At 43.4% G+C, this 22,851-nt stretch overlaps 2 protein-coding genes across 2 annotated transcripts; one reads left to right on the forward strand and one right to left on the reverse strand.

Moving 5' to 3' along the window:
- Positions 1-752: 752 nt before the first annotated feature.
- GDPGP1 (GDP-D-glucose phosphorylase 1) lies at positions 753-3,749 on the reverse strand. Its single transcript, XM_083184129.1, has 2 exons — positions 3,607-3,749; positions 753-2,055 (listed from the first exon to the last, which is right to left on the reverse strand). Exon 2 carries the CDS (start codon positions 2,023-2,025, stop codon positions 883-885), a length of 1,143 nt encoding a protein of 380 aa, XP_083040255.1. The 5' UTR covers positions 2,026-2,055; positions 3,607-3,749; the 3' UTR covers positions 753-882.
- A 262-nt stretch (positions 3,750-4,011) lies between these two features.
- Positions 4,012-22,059, forward strand: CIB1 (calcium and integrin binding 1). Its single transcript, XM_083184130.1, has 7 exons — positions 4,012-4,258; positions 5,377-5,411; positions 7,833-7,935; positions 11,549-11,702; positions 15,729-15,847; positions 19,082-19,170; positions 21,208-22,059. The coding sequence occupies exons 1-7, from the start codon at positions 4,208-4,210 to the stop codon at positions 21,227-21,229; spliced, it is 573 nt and encodes a 190-aa protein (XP_083040256.1). The 5' UTR covers positions 4,012-4,207; the 3' UTR covers positions 21,230-22,059.
- Positions 22,060-22,851: the final 792 nt, after the last annotated feature.

A 22,851-nucleotide genomic window follows, 5' to 3' on the forward strand; every position in this document is an offset into this window, starting at 1 on the left:
TAGCTCAGATGCTGCCTGGCTGCCCCTTCGTTGTGCATAGCGTGACATCAGAGGTCGCACTGCACAACCTAACAGCTGCAACCTAACAGCTGCATCTGCCCGCTGAGACTACTGCCCGGCCACCTGCCTCATCAGCGCGCCCGCTCTCCAGATGGCCCACAGACCGATCCACCTGATCCTCACGTGCCGGGTCTCCATCCAGCCACGTCCGTCCGCCTGATCGTCGTGCTGGTTCTCCAGGTAACTCAGGTGGGGTATCCACGGAAATCAATCCCGGGATTCATGGGATTGATCATTTTTCAGTACAGAATCCCGGGATTGAAAAAAATGTCCCGGAATTGGCATCCCTAACCAGGATCATTTCATATTTATTAATGGGCAATGTAACAGGCAAATCTAGTGCTGGTGGCTGCCAATCATAATATATGTGGACAAACAGAAGCAAAATCTGTCCCTCACCACATAACTGTGATATATATATAAGCAAAGTACTTAATTTAGTATTTTTTTCAGAATTTCACAATTAAGAACGTGGCGAGCGTAGCGAGCCCGCAAGGGGCTTAGTTGCACTCACCATGCTGTCTGAGTCCGGGCAGTCGGAATCCCGACTGTTGGAACCCTATACCACACTCGTTATGGGGACATTTATAGCTCCTACACAATGACAATAGCCAAATCTGCATGATACTTTCCAGGGGCGGTCACACCTGTGCAATGCATAAATGGCAGCTGTTTACAATGGTTGGTCAGAATAGATTTTTAAAATGTTTTAATAAATATATTTTAATGAATGTAAGATAAAAATGACACTTAAAGGCGAGTAAGGCAATATATTGAATACATAAAATAACAAATATTGCAGACACTCTATACAGCACTTTTTCAGGATGTTAAATGACCTGTGAGCTCCAACGATAATTGACGGAACTCTTCATCCGATAAGAGGTACTTTTTAATAATGTGGATAACAGATTCCTCAGTTATACTCGAGAACTCGTCTGCGTTTTTGAAGGGCAGGTGACCTGCAAGTTCACAAAGTGCCACATTGAATGCGGATTCCTCCTTGACCCCAAAACAGGACTTTCTTGCCCATATAAATATTCTAATCCCCTCTCTGGCATCTGGACAATCCTCTTTTCCAGGATCACATCCCCTGGTTACAAACACGTTATGTGCAATATTGTGGGTGACAAAATAATCTGTGACTTGGCATATTCTGCCGGACACTGGCACCAAGTCCTTACCATCTGTGTAGAAAAAGAAACCTGGGGCAGGAAAATGAGTCAACTGGTGGAAGTTAATTTCAGGACACAGAGATTTGCTCAATGCGGACTCAATCAGAAGCTCTTCGTCCAAGTAGAAACCGTGCAAGTGTAAGTGGTTCACAGAAGCAAACCCACCAAGGCTGTTAAAGCCAACTCTAAACCCTGGATGCCCGCTAAGAAGAATGGATTCCAATCCAAATAACATTAGATCTGGGGTTAAAATCTGAGTCAGGCAAAGAGATGGATCTGGTATAAATAGAACATGCCCAAATTCAAGAGGACTGACATTTATCACTACTAGTATGTGATTCGGCCTATATTTGGGCAGAGTGCCGGCAGCATCATTAACGGGAACCTCTTGATTACCCTCGGGAGATCTGATCATCTGAAACAAGATTTCTTTAGGAGGAATCTTATTAAAATTAAATTGATTTGGATTGAATTTTTCGTGTATGCTTGTGATGTCTTGAGGTTTCCTTCTCTCTATACCCCTCTTGATGTTAAGTTGTGCGACATAATTCACCCTGCCCGGCAAGATCCTGGTTTGTAAGCTCCACAGTGGATAGCGGAAAAGACCCTGCTTCATCTTCTCCACCCAGTTAGATCTCAGAGCAGCATCAAAGTCAGATATAAAATGTCTCTCCTCTGCATATTGTCTTCTCTTCCGCCATGTGATGCCCGGCAGGATGAAGGCTGCCTCTGAATATTTATATTCTTCTATGTTGGTCCCATTGAGATCAGCTGCGTTTTCTAAATCCATAATATTTTGCTGCTATTTCAGATATCCTTCCTGATAGTATAAAAAAGCCAATTAGTACATCTTCATACATGTTATACTTCATTATATTAGCCACACAACTTAAGTTAGTAAATCATTATTATTACTTATTTGGGGGACCTGTCATTAAAGGTGTTATAAAGAGCCTGGGTTCTGCACACTGGAATATGAACTGGGGAGAGCAGCCAAGGCAACCACAACAATAAGCGCCCATACTCACACAACCTCAGGCGGAGCCTTCATGGAGCAACTTCAAACTAGCATAGCGGTAGGAGACCACCATTCTCCCAACAAATGGGGGCTAGAGAGATGACAGTTGATGGTTTGGGAATCCCTCTCAGTGCAACAATCGAGCCACACCACTCCATGTGGTCCATGAATCTGCAGGCATGGACCTGCATATAGCAACATCCAGATCCAGCGCCCAACAAGTAATACTGTGCACAGCTCTGGATGTTAAGTTGTTAAAGCAATATATGGCTTCACTGGCAAGACCACCACTGGGCACACACACACACACACACAAAAGACCCACAGACCACACAGCAACATAGCTCATTTGCTACACTGAGCACACACCCAAAGGGGGTCCGGCAGTCCCCAACCACCGCACAACCACAAACCATAGTTATGGGTAAGGTTGAGACTAAATTAAAGGCAAACACTCTGGTTTAATACTCTCTTTATTATTTCGATCAGTACGACCTTTGGGCATCCCCAGATCATCTAGTATGTGGAGGACCCAGCTAATTGCACAGGACTATCCCAAACCATATTAATGGTGATTTATATGGAGAGGAAGGCGGCCCCAAGCCAGTGTGTGATCTAGGACCCCACTGGGGCATTATTCTGGCTCTGCCTTTGGTCTAATGGTCTCATACCGCCTTTTCTTAATACCGTTTCATTTTCCTGCATTGGACAGGGTGGGTGTCAATGCCTCTCCCAGGTCGCAAGTAAAGAAGAAGTATATGTGGAGAACACAGCATGGCAGGTATTTATTTACAGTTTCTTATATAGCGCAGCATATTCCGTTGCGCTTTACAATAGGAGACAGCGATACAACAAACTGGGTATTTACAGATAGTCAAAAGTATGACCTGCTTCTTGTCAGCTCAGTGTGGAGTCTGCAATTAATAATTACAATTAAAAGTAATATACAGTGCACATTATCTAGAATGTAAAGGGCCCCATACACCTGCGATCACAATTAATTGCTTCTCAGATCCAGTGATTTTTTTCCCCCAGATAAATTGTTTCTTCAATCTATTTGACTTGCCCACACACTACAGATTTGTTTCAGTGATCGGCAGATTTTTCCTGTTAGAATGCCCACACATACAAAAATGAAACTCCAACAAAACCAGATTTTTAAACATGTTTAAAAATCTGATTCAGCAATCGATTGGCGATCCCTATTAATTTTTTATTGGGATTGCCAAAAGGGGGAGCCCACACATTAAAGATTAATTGTGGCAATCATCTCCAGAATTGAGGATTGTCACAATTAATTGCTGACGTATGGGGCCAATTACATGTGGCTGAGAAATGTGTGAGTGTGATTACCTGATTGACGAAAGGTGGATGCAGACTGATCCCCTCACAGCAGATCCTAGCCCAACTCATTCATTGCACTCACTGGTGGTGAGGTGACTACCGCTCACTAGCCGGGTGCTGCTGCTGCCAGCACATTCAGCACGTTATCTTCCTGTTTGGGATATACCAACAGGTCACCACAAATAGGGGTGTACCAAAGCAGAGTCAGTAAGCTACAGCACAGCCAGCTGCTTGTCAAGCCGTAGGTCGCATATTTATTTTTATTGCTAAAACACGCTGTTCCCCCCAGGATACTATTAAAAACGTCAAAGTATTTATTTATTATTTCTAAGACACTTCCCTATACTGGTGGATATGGTTGATACCTCCACATCAGAGAGGGGCGGGTAGAGGGAGGAGAGGGGGCGGGGACGGGTCGCCCAGCTGTGTCACGTAAAGTATAGGTGTGAGGGGGCTTGTATGTAAAACAGGTGTGTCCGGGGGGAGGTTACGTAGTTTGCGGAAGCTCTGGGCCTGTTGCTGCGGCTGTTGCTGCACAGGGACAGAACACAAGAGAAAGTTGCCGGAGTTCCGCTGAGAAGTTGTTGTCAGGATCTGAGACGTCTCCAACATGGGGGGATCCTCCAGCCAGCTGTCCAAGCAACTCCTGAAGGAGTATCAGGTAGTGCTATACCCGGGCATGGGTGATGCTGGCCGTAATAATAATAATAAATTATTATTATTATAGAGTGCTGCTATGTACTATTAAGGGTCAAATGCGTTTCTTGTTTTAAACCAATATACAGTCCATATGGCAAGATTGCATCTGCTGTGTTTCCTCATTCCTGGTGGATGGGAATAGTTACTGATAATAAGGTTATTGCAGCTTATTTTTCAATTCTCTAAAAACTATTATTTAACATCTCATTTTGGTGAAAAGAAAAAAAGGTCCCCTTCAGGGATAATACATCACTCCTATAGCACTCACTAAAGGGGTTATGTCCTTCTTTCAGTATTTAATAAACCTCGCTAAGCTGTTTGGCCCAGCACCACTTATGGCATCATTAGATGGTGAGAGCGATGTGGTACGGCAATGGGGACCCAGCGTAGCCTTCTGCTTCTTCTGAGGGTGATGTTGCTGGATCTCACTGCTGATGTAAATAATATTAAATGCCAATATTAGTTAGTATCCCTAAACAATTGGCATAAACAAAATGCCATTAGTAACAATGTTTGTTACTAAATGGGGTCTGGTGAATCTGGTGAAGAGTAACAAAAAGGTGAAATTATGCTATCACTTTACTGCTGGGTTTGGACCAGGCTGTCCGAATGGGCATGTGTCTTTGGGGAGGGATCCGGGCCAACCTTATGTTTATGTGCCTCCGGGGAGGGATCCAGGTCAACCTAATGGGCACGTGCCGCTGAAAAGGGATCCAAAGGCTCCTCTTTATATCTTTATGCCTTTTTAAGGTCCATACACCCTGGGTGATTTTGCCCAGCATATATGGGCAACATGATGGGGACAATCGCTGTGATGAAAATCACTTGGTGCATACGCACCGGGAGTGAACTACTTCCCATAGCAGGACACTATGATAAGCTGTCCACCCATTCGCTCATCTGCTGGTAATACCATCAGATGAGCGGTTTAGAGTACTGAAGTTGTCTTGATGTTATATCTATACTACAGAGGATTTATTCATGTAATTATTGGTTTCTTGTATTATTTCCCTCTCTGCTGCTTTATCTCATATCTATAGGAATGTTTAAGTGACTGGTTTAATTTATGTTTTTATTTAGGAGCTGACTTACCTCACAAAACAGGAGATCCTTATGTACGTATTATTTACTAGACATGTCATATCTGTTTTGTTGTTACAATGCTCTTATCTTGCATAAGAATTAATGTATTATCCTTTATATAAAAATGTATGTGTAACCTCTCATAAGGTAATGTAAAATCTATTCGTTGGAATTTTCTGGATGCACCAAAGTTCTTATTTTTGGAGATATTTCATTTAATTGCAAAGGCAGAGTACCATAGTACTTGTTACTGTAAATACTTTTTTTTTTACAATTGCTAAACAATAGTTGTATATGCTATATCTATCTATCTATCTATCTATCTATCTATCTATCTATCTATCTAATATATATATCTAATATATATATCTAATATATATATCTAATATATATATCTAATATATATATCTAATATATATATATATCTAATATATATATATATCTAATATATATATCTAATATATATATCTAATATATATATATATATATATATATATATATATATATATATATATATATATATATATATATATATATATATATATATATATATATATATATATATATATATATATAATTATATCCAATTCTTCTTTTACAATGGTGTTTGTGTTATGTTGGGTACACACTAATCGATGTGTGTACCGAGCAGCGGCACGGGTGTCGGATGACTACCCGACAATCGGGATCCCAACAGTCAGTATACCGGCACCGGAATTCCAACTGCCAGTGCTCTGATAGGGGGATCCTGACCGACAGGGGCTATTGTCCCTTGTTGGGGTCCACGGCCCCCATAGAGGGAGAATAGAACCTGTGGCGAGCAAAGTGAGTGCGCCAAGCCTGCAAGGGGCTTGTTGCGCTCACCCCGCCGGGGCACCAGCAGTCGGGATTCTGATGTCGGCCAGTCATACCACACCCGCACTGTACATTGCACCATCTGCATGATGTATTGTTACCTGCTTCATATACAATGCATAGTGTTGTTTCCTGGATCGTCCCATTGGGCATGGAGCACACCAGACAAGACAACCCAGGGAACCACACACTGAGCGATGTGGCCGATCTATCGCACCGATCCATGTCTGAACGATATATAGTGTCCAATTAATAGCCTAGTGTGTACCCAACTTAACACAAAAAATACAATATATTGTATGCTGCATCTACACCACATTGGGAAATATAGTATATTATTAGCTAGTGATACATTACATGTCTGTATAAACCAATGGGGAAAGGTTAAATTCTTTAAAAAACAAAAATCCATGAACTGCAGTGTGTGGTACGTAATAACCCCTATTACTAACAATAGTTAGTGATTTGTAATTCATGTAAAAGCAACAAGTTAGTTAGGTTTGAGCCTTGTATTGCATGGGGGAGGGGAGGGGGGCTCTTTGTAGGTGACAGCTGAGGAATATAATTACGGACTAATTTCTTCCCAATGTACTATAGGGGAGGTGGTAAAATTCTTAAGATAACTGCCAGATGGATGTGGCAATGTTACTTACTGATGGAACCAGTCATTTATGTGCATTGTGCTACAGAGCCAGCTGGGCAGCCTAAAGCCAAAGTCTCCTTCACACGCCACATGCATTAGATCATACATGTACATGGGCAGTTTGAATGGCGAGTCCCTGAGTACCTGTACGTGTAACACATTACATAGGGAACTAAATGTGTATTAGGCTAGAGCACCTGGAGCCTTGATTTGCTCACAACTAATCCAAATTGTATTTATTTATGATAATGGTTGGCTTCCATGGAGAGTGTTAGGTGTAGTCATATGATTTGTTTGTACTGTAATATATTTCTTATCCCATTTCCTTGTTTTCTTGTAGTCTGTGCACTTGCTTCATTTATAATGCCCTGGCCTTGCCAGAAGGTAATTGTGCAAATACTCTGATCCAAGTCCAGAGCTGTCTACCCTCTGTACACTAGGGGGTGATCAAAGCATTTACTAAGATGTTCTGAAAATGACCTAAGAGACCTTAAAATCTTTTCATGTCATTAATATTTAATAGCACTTAGTTCTGCCTATATTTAAATCTCTGCTGGTCAATTTCCCACTCTGCCAGTAGTAAAGTGTTTAGTAGCATATGATTTTTTGAAAGCTTAGATAAATTATTAACAAATAATAAAACTTTTATGTCTGCTATATTGGTAGCTTTTTTTCTTAGATTTTTTTGCTGTTAAAAAAATCAGAAAGGACATTTCTCAGGTATGTGGACCCTAGAATGCTGGTACCATTAGAATGACTAGCGCTATTCCAGTATTTACTATACGCCGGCAGTAAATATGTAAACATGATCATTTAGCATGACATGTAGTCAACATAACTGTGCTGGCACTCCGGAATCCACGTACTTCTTATGGACAACACGGATGTACCCCACTGAGAATTAATCTTTATACTTTCTGGTCATTAAATTGATCGTTTTCTCTTCATTCTACAGTGCTCACAAAAGATTTGGTGATCTTATACAGAAAGAACACAGAGGTAGCATTGAATCTGTGAGGGTCCCAAAGGAAAAGTTTCTGACTTTGCAGGAATTAAAGGTAATTGTGCTTTGTTTAAGAAAGAAATCCTGGTCAGCTCCGATCAGGATTTCCTGACTACTTGCTACTTGTATTTAGGTAAATGTGTGAGGCAATGCTGAGGCTCACATGTCAGGCACGCTGTCCAGCATACAGACCTTGCTTACAAGGGAAAATAGTCAGATATAATATCCCATCAGGCCTATCAAATAATATAACATGCAAGAGAACATTGATGTCGGAGAATGCTATACACGCATTAGAGAAAACCCCCACAATGATTGCAAATAACACAAGACACTACCAAATCTCTTATCCATGCACTCATTATATCCCGCATTGATTATTGCAATAGTCTCCTAACTGGTCTACCCAAGAACAGACTCTCACCACTGCAATCAATTTTAAATGCTGCTGCTAGGCTGATCTTCCTAGCAAGACGCTCATCGTCTGCTGATCCGCTCTGCCAGTCCCTCCATTGGTTGCCTGTATATTACCGTATTCAATATAAAACACTTCTACTTGCTTATAAAGCTATTATCCATACTGCACCAGCATATATCTCTGCACTTATCACAAAATATCTCCTATCTCGACCACTACGCTCTACACAAGATCTGCGTCTCTCTTCTGCACGGATCACTAGCTCCCATTCACTATTACAGGACTTTTATCGGGCTGCTCCCATCCTATGAAATGCCCTTCCACGCACAATAAGACTCTCCAATAGCCTCCAAACATTCAAGCGTTCCCTGAAAACTCACCTCTTCAGGCAAGCCTATCATATTTAAGTTCTACATGCATAACCCTCCGAGGCACTTATGCATTATATAGCTTCCCTTCTGGACTTGTAGCTGCTATGCTATTACTGGTGCCTGTCCTTATGTTTCCCCCTATATCCCTATAGATTGTAAGCTTGCAGCAGGGCCCTCCTACCTCCAAGTCTGTCTGTTGTTACCCACTTTGTCTTATCACTGTCTACTATTGTAAAGCGCAACGGAATCTGCTGCGCTATATAAGAAACTGTAAATAATAAATAAATAGCATACAGGAGAACAATATTTAATCATATAACAAACTGGGATGGCCAAGGAACCGACCGATAGCCATGCCCGGACACAATACAGCCAAGTCATAAGAGTGCACTCTCAGGCAGAGAAAGAGGATTACCAGAAGGAGCAGACGGCGTTTCCACGTAATGCACATGGGGTGCTAATCAGAGAATTCACAGTCTGTTTGATGATTAAACAACTGCACAGGCTTTGCATTGCGCATGTTTGGCCGCAGTTTGTGATTAAATATCCATACGCATAAAGTCGCAGCTTGAGTGACAGAAGCCAGCCTTTTTGGGGCAGAAACATGGCGTGCGTGGTTTGAAAATGCCGGTATGCCCAGGTGTTTTGTGGGAGAGTCTCTGATGTCAGTGATGATCATTTCCAGCCTGGTTCTTTAGCAGATTAGTGGAAGCCCCAGACTAAAGGCCCCCATACACGCTGCGATAGAAACGTGCAATGCGATGCACGCTCCCGCGGGCCTCGTGCAGTACAAAAAATATGTGCTGCACATACTTTTTGTACTGCCCGAGGATCGCATCGCATGCGTTGCAATGCGATGTGATCCAGCCGATAACGCAGCGTGTATGGGGGCCTTCACTCAGATGGGAAAAAATGGTTTGATGGTTTGGTTTTTGCAAATGGAAGTGCGAATGCGTTGCTATTTGAAATTCTTTTGCAAGAGGCGGTCATTCTTTCTGTCTAGGCTGCAACTTTGTAATTGCAGGCAACTGCATGCTGAATTAGGCACATGATTTTTTCATGAGCAACTGTGGAATTAATCAGGCCATGCCAACTGTGGAAGGTTGCAGCTTGCAAAGCTGTTAACCTCCTCACAACACATATACTATACAAGCCATTACCAGGTTAAAGATTCTGGTTCAAGGAGTTATCGAGATAGAGACAAAATCTGCACCATACCGGGTCATGCAGGAGAATATGCATTCCAGTCGTAACTGCACATTGTGTCATTTGAGACTAGAAAGCATAAACCAGGGCAGGGCCACAATAAATGCCAGAAACCTGCATCCATGGCACCACACTTGGAACTATGGATGGAGATCTGAACTGACATTTGAATTTGTGGTCACCTAAGGAGAACTCTGCACACATACCCAATTCTCATCTTTCCCAGGTGCTCCAAACTAACCTCCCACCTGAGCCTTGTAGTCTGAGCCCACTACTACCATATTCAAGCAATAGATACCGTAACTTTACAGCTGAGAAATACTTATCAAGAGGAGAACATTTTCAGCTGTTCTCACAGGTGGCCCAGAAATAAAGCAGCACTTCTCCACTGTGCAGAGAGAGAGAGCGCATGATGGAGCTTCAGATATGTATAAAACATGGGTTAGATTTTCACTTTCCATAACTAAGCTGTGCAAAGAGAATGGTATCTAGATATAAATGACTCATTTCTGGCCAGCCAAGATGCCCCACACACCAATGTGGGAAATGGTTATTGTCCCACAGTGGAGAAAAGGGATCAATCGCAAGATCGCCCAGTAGTTTAGCAGCTGAGAGCTATACCTTGTGGGTCTGCCCCAGAAGTGACTGAGGGGGTATTCAATCCGTGCTGATCGTTTTGAAAGTTGGAAATATTGGCACTTTTTCAACTATAATAGGTTGAATTTACATTCAACCTATTCAAATTTTATGACCATCGGATAGCCTGCGCAAATTCGACAATCTAACGTCCATTATTTTTTTTTTTAAGAAAGTGGACTCTGCATTGACGAAAACACGCTGAATTGTCAGATTTGTGGATGTTTTTGCCGATCTGCAGCAGCATTGAATAAGTGTGTGCCGATATTTCTGCCTGTGGGAAATATCGGCAGGCATTTAATACCCCCTAAAGCTGTGTACATATAAGAACAATGTGTTTTCCAGCTGAAGGTACGACAGATGGTTCGATGTATCGCACCTATATACATACTGCGTGATGTGGTAGATGACGGCGCGCTATATTGTTACCTGCCGCATGTCGTTGTATAAAGTCATCCCATTGGGTGTCCAGCACACCCGACTGGACAACCAAGTGAATGACCCCGTGAAGTGATCGGCTGTACACCCTATGCCAGGCATAGGGTGCCATGTCCAAACTATGGCCCTCCAGCTGTTGTGAAACTACAAGTCCCATCATGCATTGCCACAGTTCTGCTATTAGGGAATGCTTAAACTGTGGCAATGCATGCTGGGATGTGTAGTTTCACAACAGCTGGAGAGCCACAGGTTGTCCATGCCTGCTTATGCAATGTGTATGATCTATCATTCTGATCTACGATGGTACTATATATCGGACCATGGGCCTAATTCAGACCTGATCGCAAAGCTGCTTTTTTCTTTTTTGTAAATGGACAAAATCATGTGCACTGCAGGTGGGGCTGATATAACATGTGCAGAGACAGTTAGATTTGGTTTATTTTGTTTATGCGCAGGGTAAATAATGGCTGCTTTATTATTACACTGCAATTTTGATTTCAGTTTGAACACACCACACCCAAATCTAACTCTCTCTCTTCACATGTAACAGTTGACTTGCCAGAAATATCATTTTAAGTTGTGCTCTCTTTTCCTTCCAGGCAAACCCCTTTAAGCATCGGATCTGCCATGTATTCTCTACTGCAGAGCAAGAAGATGACAGCATGTCCTTTGAAGATTTCCTTGACATGCTAAGTGCTTTTAGCGAATCTGCTACACTTGAAATTAAATCTCACTATGCCTTCCGGATTTTTGGTAAATTCATAAAGAAATACATGTATTTAAATCATTCTGTAACCCATCTGAACACCTCTGATCGGTATGACCTCATCCAGCTCAGAAGTCTGGAGAAGAGGGAGATTAAATAAACTGGTGGGGAGGGTTAGAAGCTGTGAAGGCTATACAATAGGACTGTTCTGCAATTCAGGCCTCTAGAGGTGGGCATTCAGGGAATGTATGATGCTGCGGTTTTTAACGTTGGAGAAATTCTGGCGATTATTTTTTTATTTTTCCCATCCTGAAGTTAATTGCATCCCGCTGAACACAAAAAAATCTGCAAGACATTTAAAAAAAACCATATGACATGTGCAATACAAAAAGAGAGATGACTTTAGCGGTATGTAACTTTTATTTAGTAACCTGACCACATGAGTACTGTTTGGTGATTGGAACTATAGTGATTACCATGACCATGCAGCACGGTTCAGTGTGCGCCTTTTGAATAATGTATCGCAAGTGTTACCAGTTCTCGGTTGTGGAATCATAGATCTACAGCGGTGGTAGCCAACTCCAGTCCTCGAGATCTACCAACAGTTCACATTCACCAGACAACCTAGCTGCTGCAAATGTGCACTCATTACTCGCTGACACAGGTGGAGCTAATTACCTCACTTGTGATTCTGTTAGGAGATCTGGAAAACATTAACTGTTGGTAGCTCTCGAAGACTGGAGTTGGCTACCCCAGATCTACAGTGTCTAGATCAGGGGTAGCCAACTCCAGTCCTCGAGAGCTACCAACAGTTAACGTTTTTCCATGTCTCCTCACAGAAGTAAAGTATTTAGCTCCACCTGTGGATCTTTTATAATGTGTTAGTCTGTAATGAGTGCACCTGTGTACATGCGAGGTGAGTTGGAAAACGTGAACTGTTGGTAGCTCTCGAGGACTGGAGTTGGCTGCCCCAGGTCTAGGTAGACAGTCAGAAGTTCAACAATTAAAAAGTCAACATTGAAAAGGTCGGCATGAGTTTCCCATTTGTTTTGGTGTCATTGTCGATATGGACCAACAATTAGTTTAACATTCAACCTCACGTGGCTCGCTTCGCTCTATGCCAACATGGATGGTGAAGTACAGATGGGGCAGGCCTCTTCTTTGCTGGCGAATCGCCAGAACGTCAGCGCTGGCGATCCGCCAGCAGCCTGCCTCACCATCTGACTCAGACGCGCGCGCCTCTCAATCTCCGTCGGCGGGGCGACGGAAACCCTGTCCGTCTCCGCTTCAGGGAGACGGACAGGGTTAGGGGGGGGGGGGGTTGCGGGCAGCCCGGGTGACTGCCGACAAGCTGGAGGTGACCCTGGGGAAGTGCTGGAAGCGCAGTCGGAAGGGGACGCGCGCGCATCTCGTGCGCGCGTCCCCTTGTCGCTATAGGGATGGCGGCGGTGGGGGATGGCGGCTGGCGTCGCCATTGCCATCCCCTGCAAATATGGGACCTGCCCCATCTGTATGAAAAAAATCATGTCGACCTTTTGCATATCAACCTTTTGGTGTCGACCTACTGACCGTCTAGACACTATCAACCGGATACACCGGTTCTCATGGTGTCATGGGATTAGCCGCCAATTGGCAGACACTGACTTGTTGAAGAAAGGCCACAAAATTTCAGGTTAGAGGAGGTAAATGGCAGTAGCTTAGATTTCCAAAGAAGGCATTGGTGTATGATCGGCCTAACAAAGTTCATCCACCACTAGCGACTTAAAAGAACAAGCAATGTAAAATTCATTGATCTAAAAAATAACCATTTTTCATGGCTCAAATAACAGGTTAAGTCAGTGATTGCCAACCTTTCTTGACCAGGGCACCCTAAAATATCAGCATTTGTTCAAGGCATCCCTAGTCAAAAAGTTTCTTATGGATAAATAAATAAAGTCAATTGTGCTTAACTGTCACCCTCCGGTTCAGTTATGTGGTGGGAAACATAGCTGTAGTTCTAATTGTCCATACCTTTTATAATTGGCAGCCACCAGCATTGGTTTTGCCTATCTTTTTTGAGCATAAATTATTTGTTTTGGTTGTTAACCCCAAATCTGAGGCACTCTTGCAAACATCCCAAGGCAGCCCAGGGTACCTAGGCACACAGTTTGGGAACCACTCACTGGGAAGTATTTACAGCTGGAGAAATGGGAAAAAAAGGCTTGCCTGGGCCAAAGATGCCAGTGGGCTATTGAAGACCTGAAGAAAGTCTCATGGGACTCATTAATCCCAATTTTGTTGGTTTTTGCATGTTGTTGAGTAAGGATGGTTCCTCAATGTGTGGATTTTATTTACTAAACAACACTTTTAATAACCGAACACATTCTAAACTTCAGGCCACAACAATTCTAAACCTTGGGCCTAAACACCTTGAGAAGCATCTATTTTCAAAAACTACCACTTACTGTAGTAAATAAATCTTTGTAATGTCAACTATCAAAAATGGTGCAAGACGTGTGATTAACAAGGACTCTATGGCTAGAGCCGATGATGTCACCTTGAACAGACTGCCTGGCTTCCTGATCTAAATGGGCTTCCGCTGCATTGTGTAACCTTTGCAATACACTCCTAATCTATGCCTCGTTTGTCAGGAGCCCATCCTACTTCAAGATACTGACTCAAAATATTCCGCCATGGCAGAACTACTTTGGAGGTAAAGAACAAGTCTGTAAGCTCCAGATCATAGAATGACCTGCACAGATTCCACGCTAATGTAGGGTACACACCACGATGACCCGCTCACGATGCACATCGTAAGCGGGTCGTCAGTGTTTCGGCCGACCCGCTCACGATGATGCGGGGGGGGCACGACCTGCTCACGATGTGCACCGTGAGCGGGTCCGATCCAATGGCGTCCCGCACCCGGCAGTATGGTCGTTATTCAGATCCTACCTGCAGCAGGTAGGATCTGAATAACGACCGACCGACCCGCGGGACCGCGCATCGGATCGATATCGGTCCACACCAGGACAGAAAAGGGCCCAATCACCACACAATCTAGATCCAATTGGTCGGAATTGGATCTAGATTGAGGGGATCGGGCCCTAGTCGTCCTGGTGTGTACCCAGCATAAAACCACATGGAGCTGATTTACGATGAACTGGGCAGAAGTGTGAAAGCAAAGCAACATACAAGCTGAACACATTGGTGGCAACGTCTCCCCAAAAAATTGATTTCCATTGTGCCGGTGAAGGCAGGTACAGCACCACCATTTTTCATCTTGTAGCAGCTGCGTGTGACATCACAAAGTTTCACTGTAATGTTACAAAGCTGCCTGTAACCGCCCCAAAAATGGTCTGGACACACCTGCGTTGTCTGGAGAGTGCCCTCTAACGCCTTGTTGCTGCTCCTGTCACTGCCCCCAACTATCACTCAAACTGCAAGTTCACCCTTCGGGGATGCGACCACAGTTTAAGCTTCGCACATATTCACTGCGGTATCTGCATATGCGCAGAATCGCGAAAACTGAAATATCGATTGTTGCATTTCATGCTGAATCCACAAACTATGTACTGATTAGAGAAGTAAAAAATAATTTTATGTAACAACATTTTAATATTTTATTTTTCTCCAATTGTTTTTTGTTAAGTACTTTAATTTCAAAGGACATTAAACTACGTACAATTCAAATAACTTTTTTGGCTAGTATAGTGTTTCCCAAAATTTTTTTTTTAATTACAGCACCTTATTGTAGTAAAACATTTTTATGGCACTTCTAGGCCAAATGTTTCTTATTGGACAATTCAAATACAAATACTAAAGTAAATTGTGTTTAAATCATCCTTAGGGTCCGTTTTGTGGTGAAAGACAGGATTTGCTTCTGTTTGTCCACATATGTTCTGATTGGCAGCCACCAGCACTGGTTTTGCCTGTTACATTGACCATAATTAATGTGAATTGGACCTGGACCACCAACCCAAAGCACCATTGCAAATCTTCTGAGCACCCCAGGGGGCCTAGGCACATAGTTTGGGAACCACTGGGCTAGATTCTCACTTTGAGCAATGTAGTGTCTAATAAGCCTCCTTTTACAGATTTTGATGGGGATGGTGCCCTGAATGAAACAGATTTGGAAACACTGGTTGATCATTTGACAGGTGTAGACGAAGACACAAAGCTAAGTAACAACGAGATGAAGCAGCTTATTGCAAACGTGAGTTGTGGGTGGTTAAAATTGTGCAAATATTTGTTACATCACTTCTGTTTTTTTACACTTAATTTTGGAGCTGCTCTCCAACGGCATCCGTTTAGTGTGATCCATATTAAAGATTTATTAAGTCTAGACTTACACAGCGCTGCGAGCAGGGGGAATCTTATTCAATGGTGAGTGAATTTCCCCGTGTGCACAGCTGTGAATGTGAGGGAGGGAGCTCGGCGGGGTAGCGTTTACCTGTTTGCTGGGCTCCGAACACTCGCAACCGGTCTGAATCAGGCCTTATGTTACTAAGCTTGTGTGAGCTGAGCGTATGTTTTTCCCTTCAAGTAATATCAACTTGCCACAGACTTGGATGGTGCACTGCACAGCTGGTAAAAATTGGTGCAAGAGCTCATATTTTCGGCAATTACATTCCATGGGAAATCTTGCTAATGCCTATAAATAAATTGTCTGATGTAGGTCACTTAACATTGGACTAAGCGCAGGCATGTCCAAACTATGTACAAAAAAAGGGGGGGTCAGGGGGAAGGGAAAGGCAATCGCACAGGAAATCAAGTTTATTCAATAAATGACGCCTCAAAGTTATGGTGTGTTTTAATTCACATATCAGGATGAGGGTGTGCTACCACGGGACATCAGTTTTTACTGAACACAGAAGACAGAAAGATATGTCGCTGTGCGGTGCACCAAGGAGAATTGGTATTTAAAATGTAACCTTTATTATGATTGGTTAAAACATAGCGAAATAAAAGACACAAAACATGAAAATACACATGGACATTAGTTTTAAAAAAGGGTATTAGATTACCCTTACGACGTGGGACCCCTAACTCCTGGTATAATTAATACAGTATTGGGTTCCTATGATCAGTCTAGTAATAGATAAATTGAAACAGATAGTCTGATATGCGGCGGTACAGTGAGCTGATAGGGTTATGCACCAGTCACTTAGATCTCTTTCACACGCAGGGTAATTGTTGTGGGTGCTGGTATAACCCTGTTTAGTAAATCATTGCATCGGGCTCACTGAAGGTGCGTTAGGGTAGCATACGGTTAAGATGGATAGGTAGATAATCGATTACACCACTATGGGCGATAATTGCACCAGAGATTACTGCTATTTAATTAACAGTAATTCTCCTTGCAGAACTATCATGTATTAACCGGCGTATCACTACTGCCGCTCACCTCCGAGTGTCCCGGTGCACGGTGCGCCTGGTAGTGACGCGCCGTCTCACAGTGTAGGGCAGGGGTGCAGCGGTCTCGCACTGTCGACTTGCAGGGTGCACAACACAGCCAACGGGCTGCGAGCTACACGCGCCGCTCGGTACTGGATAAATTTAAACTAGACAGATCAAAATAGGTACATTTCAATGGGGGTAAGGGAGTAGGGGTAGCCCACGAAGTGTACGGTCGGCGTACGCTTCGCTAATGAGCTTCGTCAGGACTGGTCCTGACGAAGCTCATTAGCGAAGCGTACGCCGACCGTACACTTCGTGGGCTACCCCTACTCCCTTACCCCCATTGAAATGTACCTATTTTGATCTGTCTAGTTTAAATTTATCCAGTACCGAGCGGCGCGTGTAGCTCGCAGCCCGTTGGCTGTGTTGTGCACCCTGCAAGTCGACAGTGCGAGACCGCTGCACCCCTGTCCTACACTGTGAGACGGCGCGTCACTACCAGGCGCACCGTGCTCCGGGACACTCGGAGGTGAGTGGCAGTAGTGATACGCCGGTTAATACATGATAGTTCTGCAAGGAGAATTACTGTTAATTAAATAGCAGTAATCTCTGGTGCAATTCTCGCCCATAGTGGTGTAATCGATTAGCTACCTATCCATCTTAACCGTATGCTACCCTAACGCACCTTCAGTGAGCCCGATGCAATGATTTACTAAACAGGGTTATACCAGCACCCACAACAATTACCCTGCGTGTGAAAGAGATCTAAGTGACTGGTGCATAACCCTATCAGCTCTGTACCGCCGCATATCAGACTATCTGTTTCAATTTATCTATTACTAGACTGATCATAGGAACCCAATACTGTATTAATTATACCAGGAGTTAGGGGTCCCACGTCGTAAGGGTAATCTAATACCCTTTTTTAAAACTAATGTCCATGTGTATTTTCATGTTTTGTGTCTTTTATTTCGCTATGTTTTAACCAATCATAATAAAGGTTACATTTTAAATACCAATTCTCCTTGGTGCACCGCACAGCGACATATCTTTCTGTCTTCTGTGTTCATGTCCAAACTATGGCCCTCCAGGTGTTGTGAAACTACAAGTCCCATCATGCATGGCTACAGTTTTGCTATTGGGGAATGCTAAAACGATTGCAAGGCATGCTGGGATGTGTAGTTGCACAACAGCTGGAGGGCCATAGTTTGGACATGCCTGGACTAAGGCAATCATCAGAACTTTAGATTCATGGTAAATAATGAGGCATTCAATCTCTTCCACACTAACATAGCGATGAATGCAATCTTATGCGCTATGAACACTGTCATGTACTTATGAATGATTAAATGCAATATTTATAATGGGACACAGCTATCAGCTGTCTGACATGAGTCTCTAGGAGAGATTGCCTTCGGCCACAGTTGGACCTCATCTGGGATTGTTAATGATCTGCTAGAAAGGGGAGATTCAGACCTGATCGCGTCTATGCTAATTTGAAGAGCCCTGCGATCAGATAGCCGCTGCCATGCCAGAGTGAAATCCTGCTCTGTGTAAGACTGTGAATAGTGTGCAAAAATATTGCAGATCCATTCGCAACTCACTAGCCATCAACTTATTGTTCTAGTGCAGCCTGTGTGTTACGCAACCTAGTTGGCCAGTGCAATAGAAAAAGGATGACCGAGGCCAGAGCTGACGTCACACGCTCTCCTGAAAATTATTGTGAGGAAGAATACACAGACATGGCCACTCTCAGAAAATGGCCCGGCTACTACCCAGAAACACCGGCTTCCTGCCCATCAATGGCCTGCGTTCAGGAAAGACTCTGGATTTTAACACTGATGGCCTTGCGCATCCTTGCTATGATCCATACGCATGCGCAGTCAAACAATCGTCAGGCTTGTGAATTTGCAGCTTAGCGATCAGGTCTGAATAACCCCTAAGCACGTTTGTACATGTAATATCTGATGTTCAGTATGAGTCACATTTTACATAGGCTTTACTGTAGTTTATAAAAAAACTTGTGATTGTGTTTTTGTGTCTGTGTTAGATTCTGGAAGAGTCTGACATTGATAAGGACGGCACGATTAACCATTCTGAATTCCAGCACGTCATCTCCAGATCTCCCGATTTTGTCAGGTGTGTGTGTTTCACAAAGACCTTCAACCTTCACATCTGCTTCTTGTACAGAGGAAAGGGGTTGGAGCTTAGGCTGCGCATCCTAATTTTGAACATAGTGTACTAAGACGTGCTACCATTATGAGTCTTGTTGGGAATAGAAAATACAGGTGCACGCTCTAAGTCAGTGGTTCCCATACTGTTCTTGAATCATGGCGCACCCGAGTATCAGATTTTATTTCAGGCACATCTAGGCCAAAAGTTTCTCATGGAGTCAATCAAAAAAATATAGTAAATTAAGCACATTGTATTTATATCTCATCCCTAGGATGGAATGTAATGCCGGCCGAGTTCAGCACCAGTGTGTGATGCCAGCCGAACTCGGGCACTTTTTAAAATGGGCAAGCACTTACTTACAAGGCATGGTTTTGCCTTGTAAGTGATTGTCCCTTTTAAAAAAATATCTGTGTTTGGATGCATCCGGCACGGCTGCTTAGCTCTGCGGCATTACATTTCATCCCAAGTGTCAGTTGTGTGGTAATGGACAGGATTTACTTCTGTTCATCTACAATGCGTCTATTATATTGGTCATAAATAATTTGAACTGGGCACCCCTGAAAATCCTCCAAGGCACCCCAGGGTGCCACATGACACCATTTGGTAACAACTGCTCTAAGCATACTGAGAATCATAATAGTTATGATATACTCCATTGTAATTGTAGAGTTTAAATGAGGATTTGGAGCATTTTAGGCCAACAATGAATGCTCATCTACCACATTAAGGCAAAAATCAACCAATGGGGCTCATATACTGCTAATGCAAAACACATTATGGACATACACTCAACATTGGTCCAGTCAGGGACTTGGGAAGATGTTAGTACATTGGCCAGTGAGGGAACCATGACTGAAGTGTAGAATCTGGAGAGGTGTACAGTGTACAAGAGACTATCAATGGTGGTTATTACTTAGATCTAACGTGTGTATCGAGCAACTGCAGACAGATATCTGAGGTGTTTGTGTTGTATTGATAATGATACTGCTAATTTCTATTAGAATATTCATTAGAACTGCAAATATGTCTAATATACACGTCTCTTGTGCAATGGAGCATGTAGAAGGATGAAAGTGTAAAGGCCCCCATACATTAGGCCAGACAAGTCTGACCCAATTCTCCTGTGAGCCGCCCGGGAGGCTCACATACAATTTGGTACTTGATGAGCCAAATTTGACATATGATAAATCGCTTGCGATTTATCACATGTTGTGGAGTAGGGGGCGGGCGGCGAGGTGCAGGGGGGCGGCGGTGATCCTCATCATGGGGAGCAGTGGGGCGGGCAGTGGGTCCCTGAGCGCTTGGCTGGCGGTGCCGGCGAGCGTTGACCTAGCGGCCGGGGCGTTGTGATGATCACAGTCTCTCATTCAGCAGCGCTGCGGGACAGGACGCTCAGTGGCGGGTATTACATTTTTAAAAAACCTGTCAAATGACTGGCCATTCTCTGATTGGATGAGAGCTCTCAGCCAATCAGAGAACGGCCAGTCATTTGACAGGAATTTAAAAAATCTAATACCCGCCACTGCACGTCCCACTCCCATCCCGCAGCGCTGCTTAATGAGAGACTGTGATCATCACACCGCCCCCGACAGGTCAGCACTCACCGGCGCCGCCAGCCAAGCACTCAGGGACCCGCTGCCCGCCCCACTGCTCCCCCGGTTGTCTGCGTGCATATGCCTGTCAGGTGGGCAGGCATATGCATACAGGGAGGTCGGACGTGATCGTACATGCTGACCGTCCGACCTCCCTGATCCGGTCCGATGCGCAGGGGACCGCGCATCGGATCGGATATCACACACCTGCGATTTTGGGCTGATTTCATCCGGTTATCGGCCCAAAGTGCCGAAATCGGATGAAATCTTCCCAAAATCGCATATTGTATGGGGGCCTTAAGACCTGGGCTCTATGCTTCCCTTCTGTCCTTTCTTCTGTATTACTGTCTACATTAAGCAAAGACAGAATCCTCGTGTTCCTTTTACATTTGTTTTTAAATCTTTTCAGCTCCTTCAAGATCATGCTGTGAATGTCCCTTCCGTCTGAGTTACATAATAGCCACTGGAATCAACTTGTCTACTGTGAATACCCCTTCAAGAACCTATGCAGCCTATATCTGAGATCTTCCAGGAAATCCCAACCATGACCAATACGGGGGGAGTAATCTCTTCATCAGTCAGAAGGCGCTGTACACAGTAACTGATGGCTCTTTGCATTTCACTGTTGGTGCCTGCTCTCCTATAACGGTGTAGATGTAAATGCACTGGCTGCATACATGTTCATGCTCAAAAGTTGGTGCCTTAAATATGTTTTACTGTAAAACTGACTTCCACTCACACACAATGTAGTTTGTAAAAATATTTAAAAGGTTAATTCTATAGCAGGAAAAAGATGTGGTATATGCGATCAAAGCATGTGCATGTAGATAGGTCTTTCCGTTGTAGTTTAGGACATTTTTTTCCAAGTTCATGACATGTAAGCACTTGTTTGAACTACAGTGACTGGTTATGTGATGATATAGTATCTAATGAAGAACTACACCCCCCACAATTCTCCAAGCACACACTGTTTCTTGTAGTATGGACCAGTCTCTGCAGTGAGTTCTGTCCTCAGCACTGCTCTTCGTTCACGTAGCTTTATTGCTGCGCTTGAGCAATCCTGCTTTATGCTATGAACTCCGTGGTAGGTAAGCTTATCATGCCTACGTACATGGGATTCGGTATGAAATCCCAACAGGGTCAAAATCCCGAATGGGTCATAATACTGACTTAGGACATAATCCAGACAAGGTCAAAATCCTGACATTTAAAATCCCGACATGGACAAAATCCCGACATATAGAATGTACAAGTGAAACAGTCAACATGACTTTCCGGCGACAGGTCGCGAGGTCGACATGGTTTTTTTTCACTGTTTTTTGACAAGGACACAGTTGGAAGTGAACCGCAGCCCCTTGCTTCGCTCCCACCACGTCCTAAAATAGTGTGCCTGAAGCATCGCGAGCGAAGCTAGCGGCTACGGTTCACTTCCAACTGTGTCCTTGTCAAAAAACAGTGAAAAAAACCATGTCAACCTCGCGACCTGTCGACGGAAAGTCATGTTGACTGTTTCACCTGTACATTCTATGTCGGGATCTTTTCCTTGTCGGTATTATGACCCTGTCGGGATTTTGACTGCATCCCCGTACATGGTATGAGGGAGGAAACACTTCTCATACCAAATCTTTTAAAAACTGTTAACTGGAAGCACATAGGCATAAAAAAATGTTTTTAATTGTAGTTAAATGAGAATATTTATCCTTTATATTGTGTGAATACTACTGTGTGTCCTCTTCCTCCATTACCAAGGAATGTCTTACCTACTTTCTTTACTGACAGATCGGTCACTCCCTGGATGTACAAATTATTTACATTGAGAAGTGATTTTATATTTTTGTGATCTATCCTGAAGTGCGTCATGCTGTACAACCCACTAGCTGGACGGAAGCACAATTTTCTATACAGTTTTCTAAACCAAATCTACTGCTGTACCCCTACCTCTACTTATCAGACCAAAAGTCATTGTATGTTTTAATATGAGCACTGTTCTCCGTGGTTGAATTGTTTCTAAAAAAGTCAAAAGTTAAATCAAATGTGATGATAATAAAATTGA

This window comes from Crinia signifera, chromosome 4, assembly GCF_055691185.1.
Source record: "Crinia signifera chromosome 4, ASM5569118v1, whole genome shotgun sequence".
Classification (NCBI taxonomy): domain Eukaryota; kingdom Metazoa; phylum Chordata; class Amphibia; order Anura; family Myobatrachidae; genus Crinia; species Crinia signifera.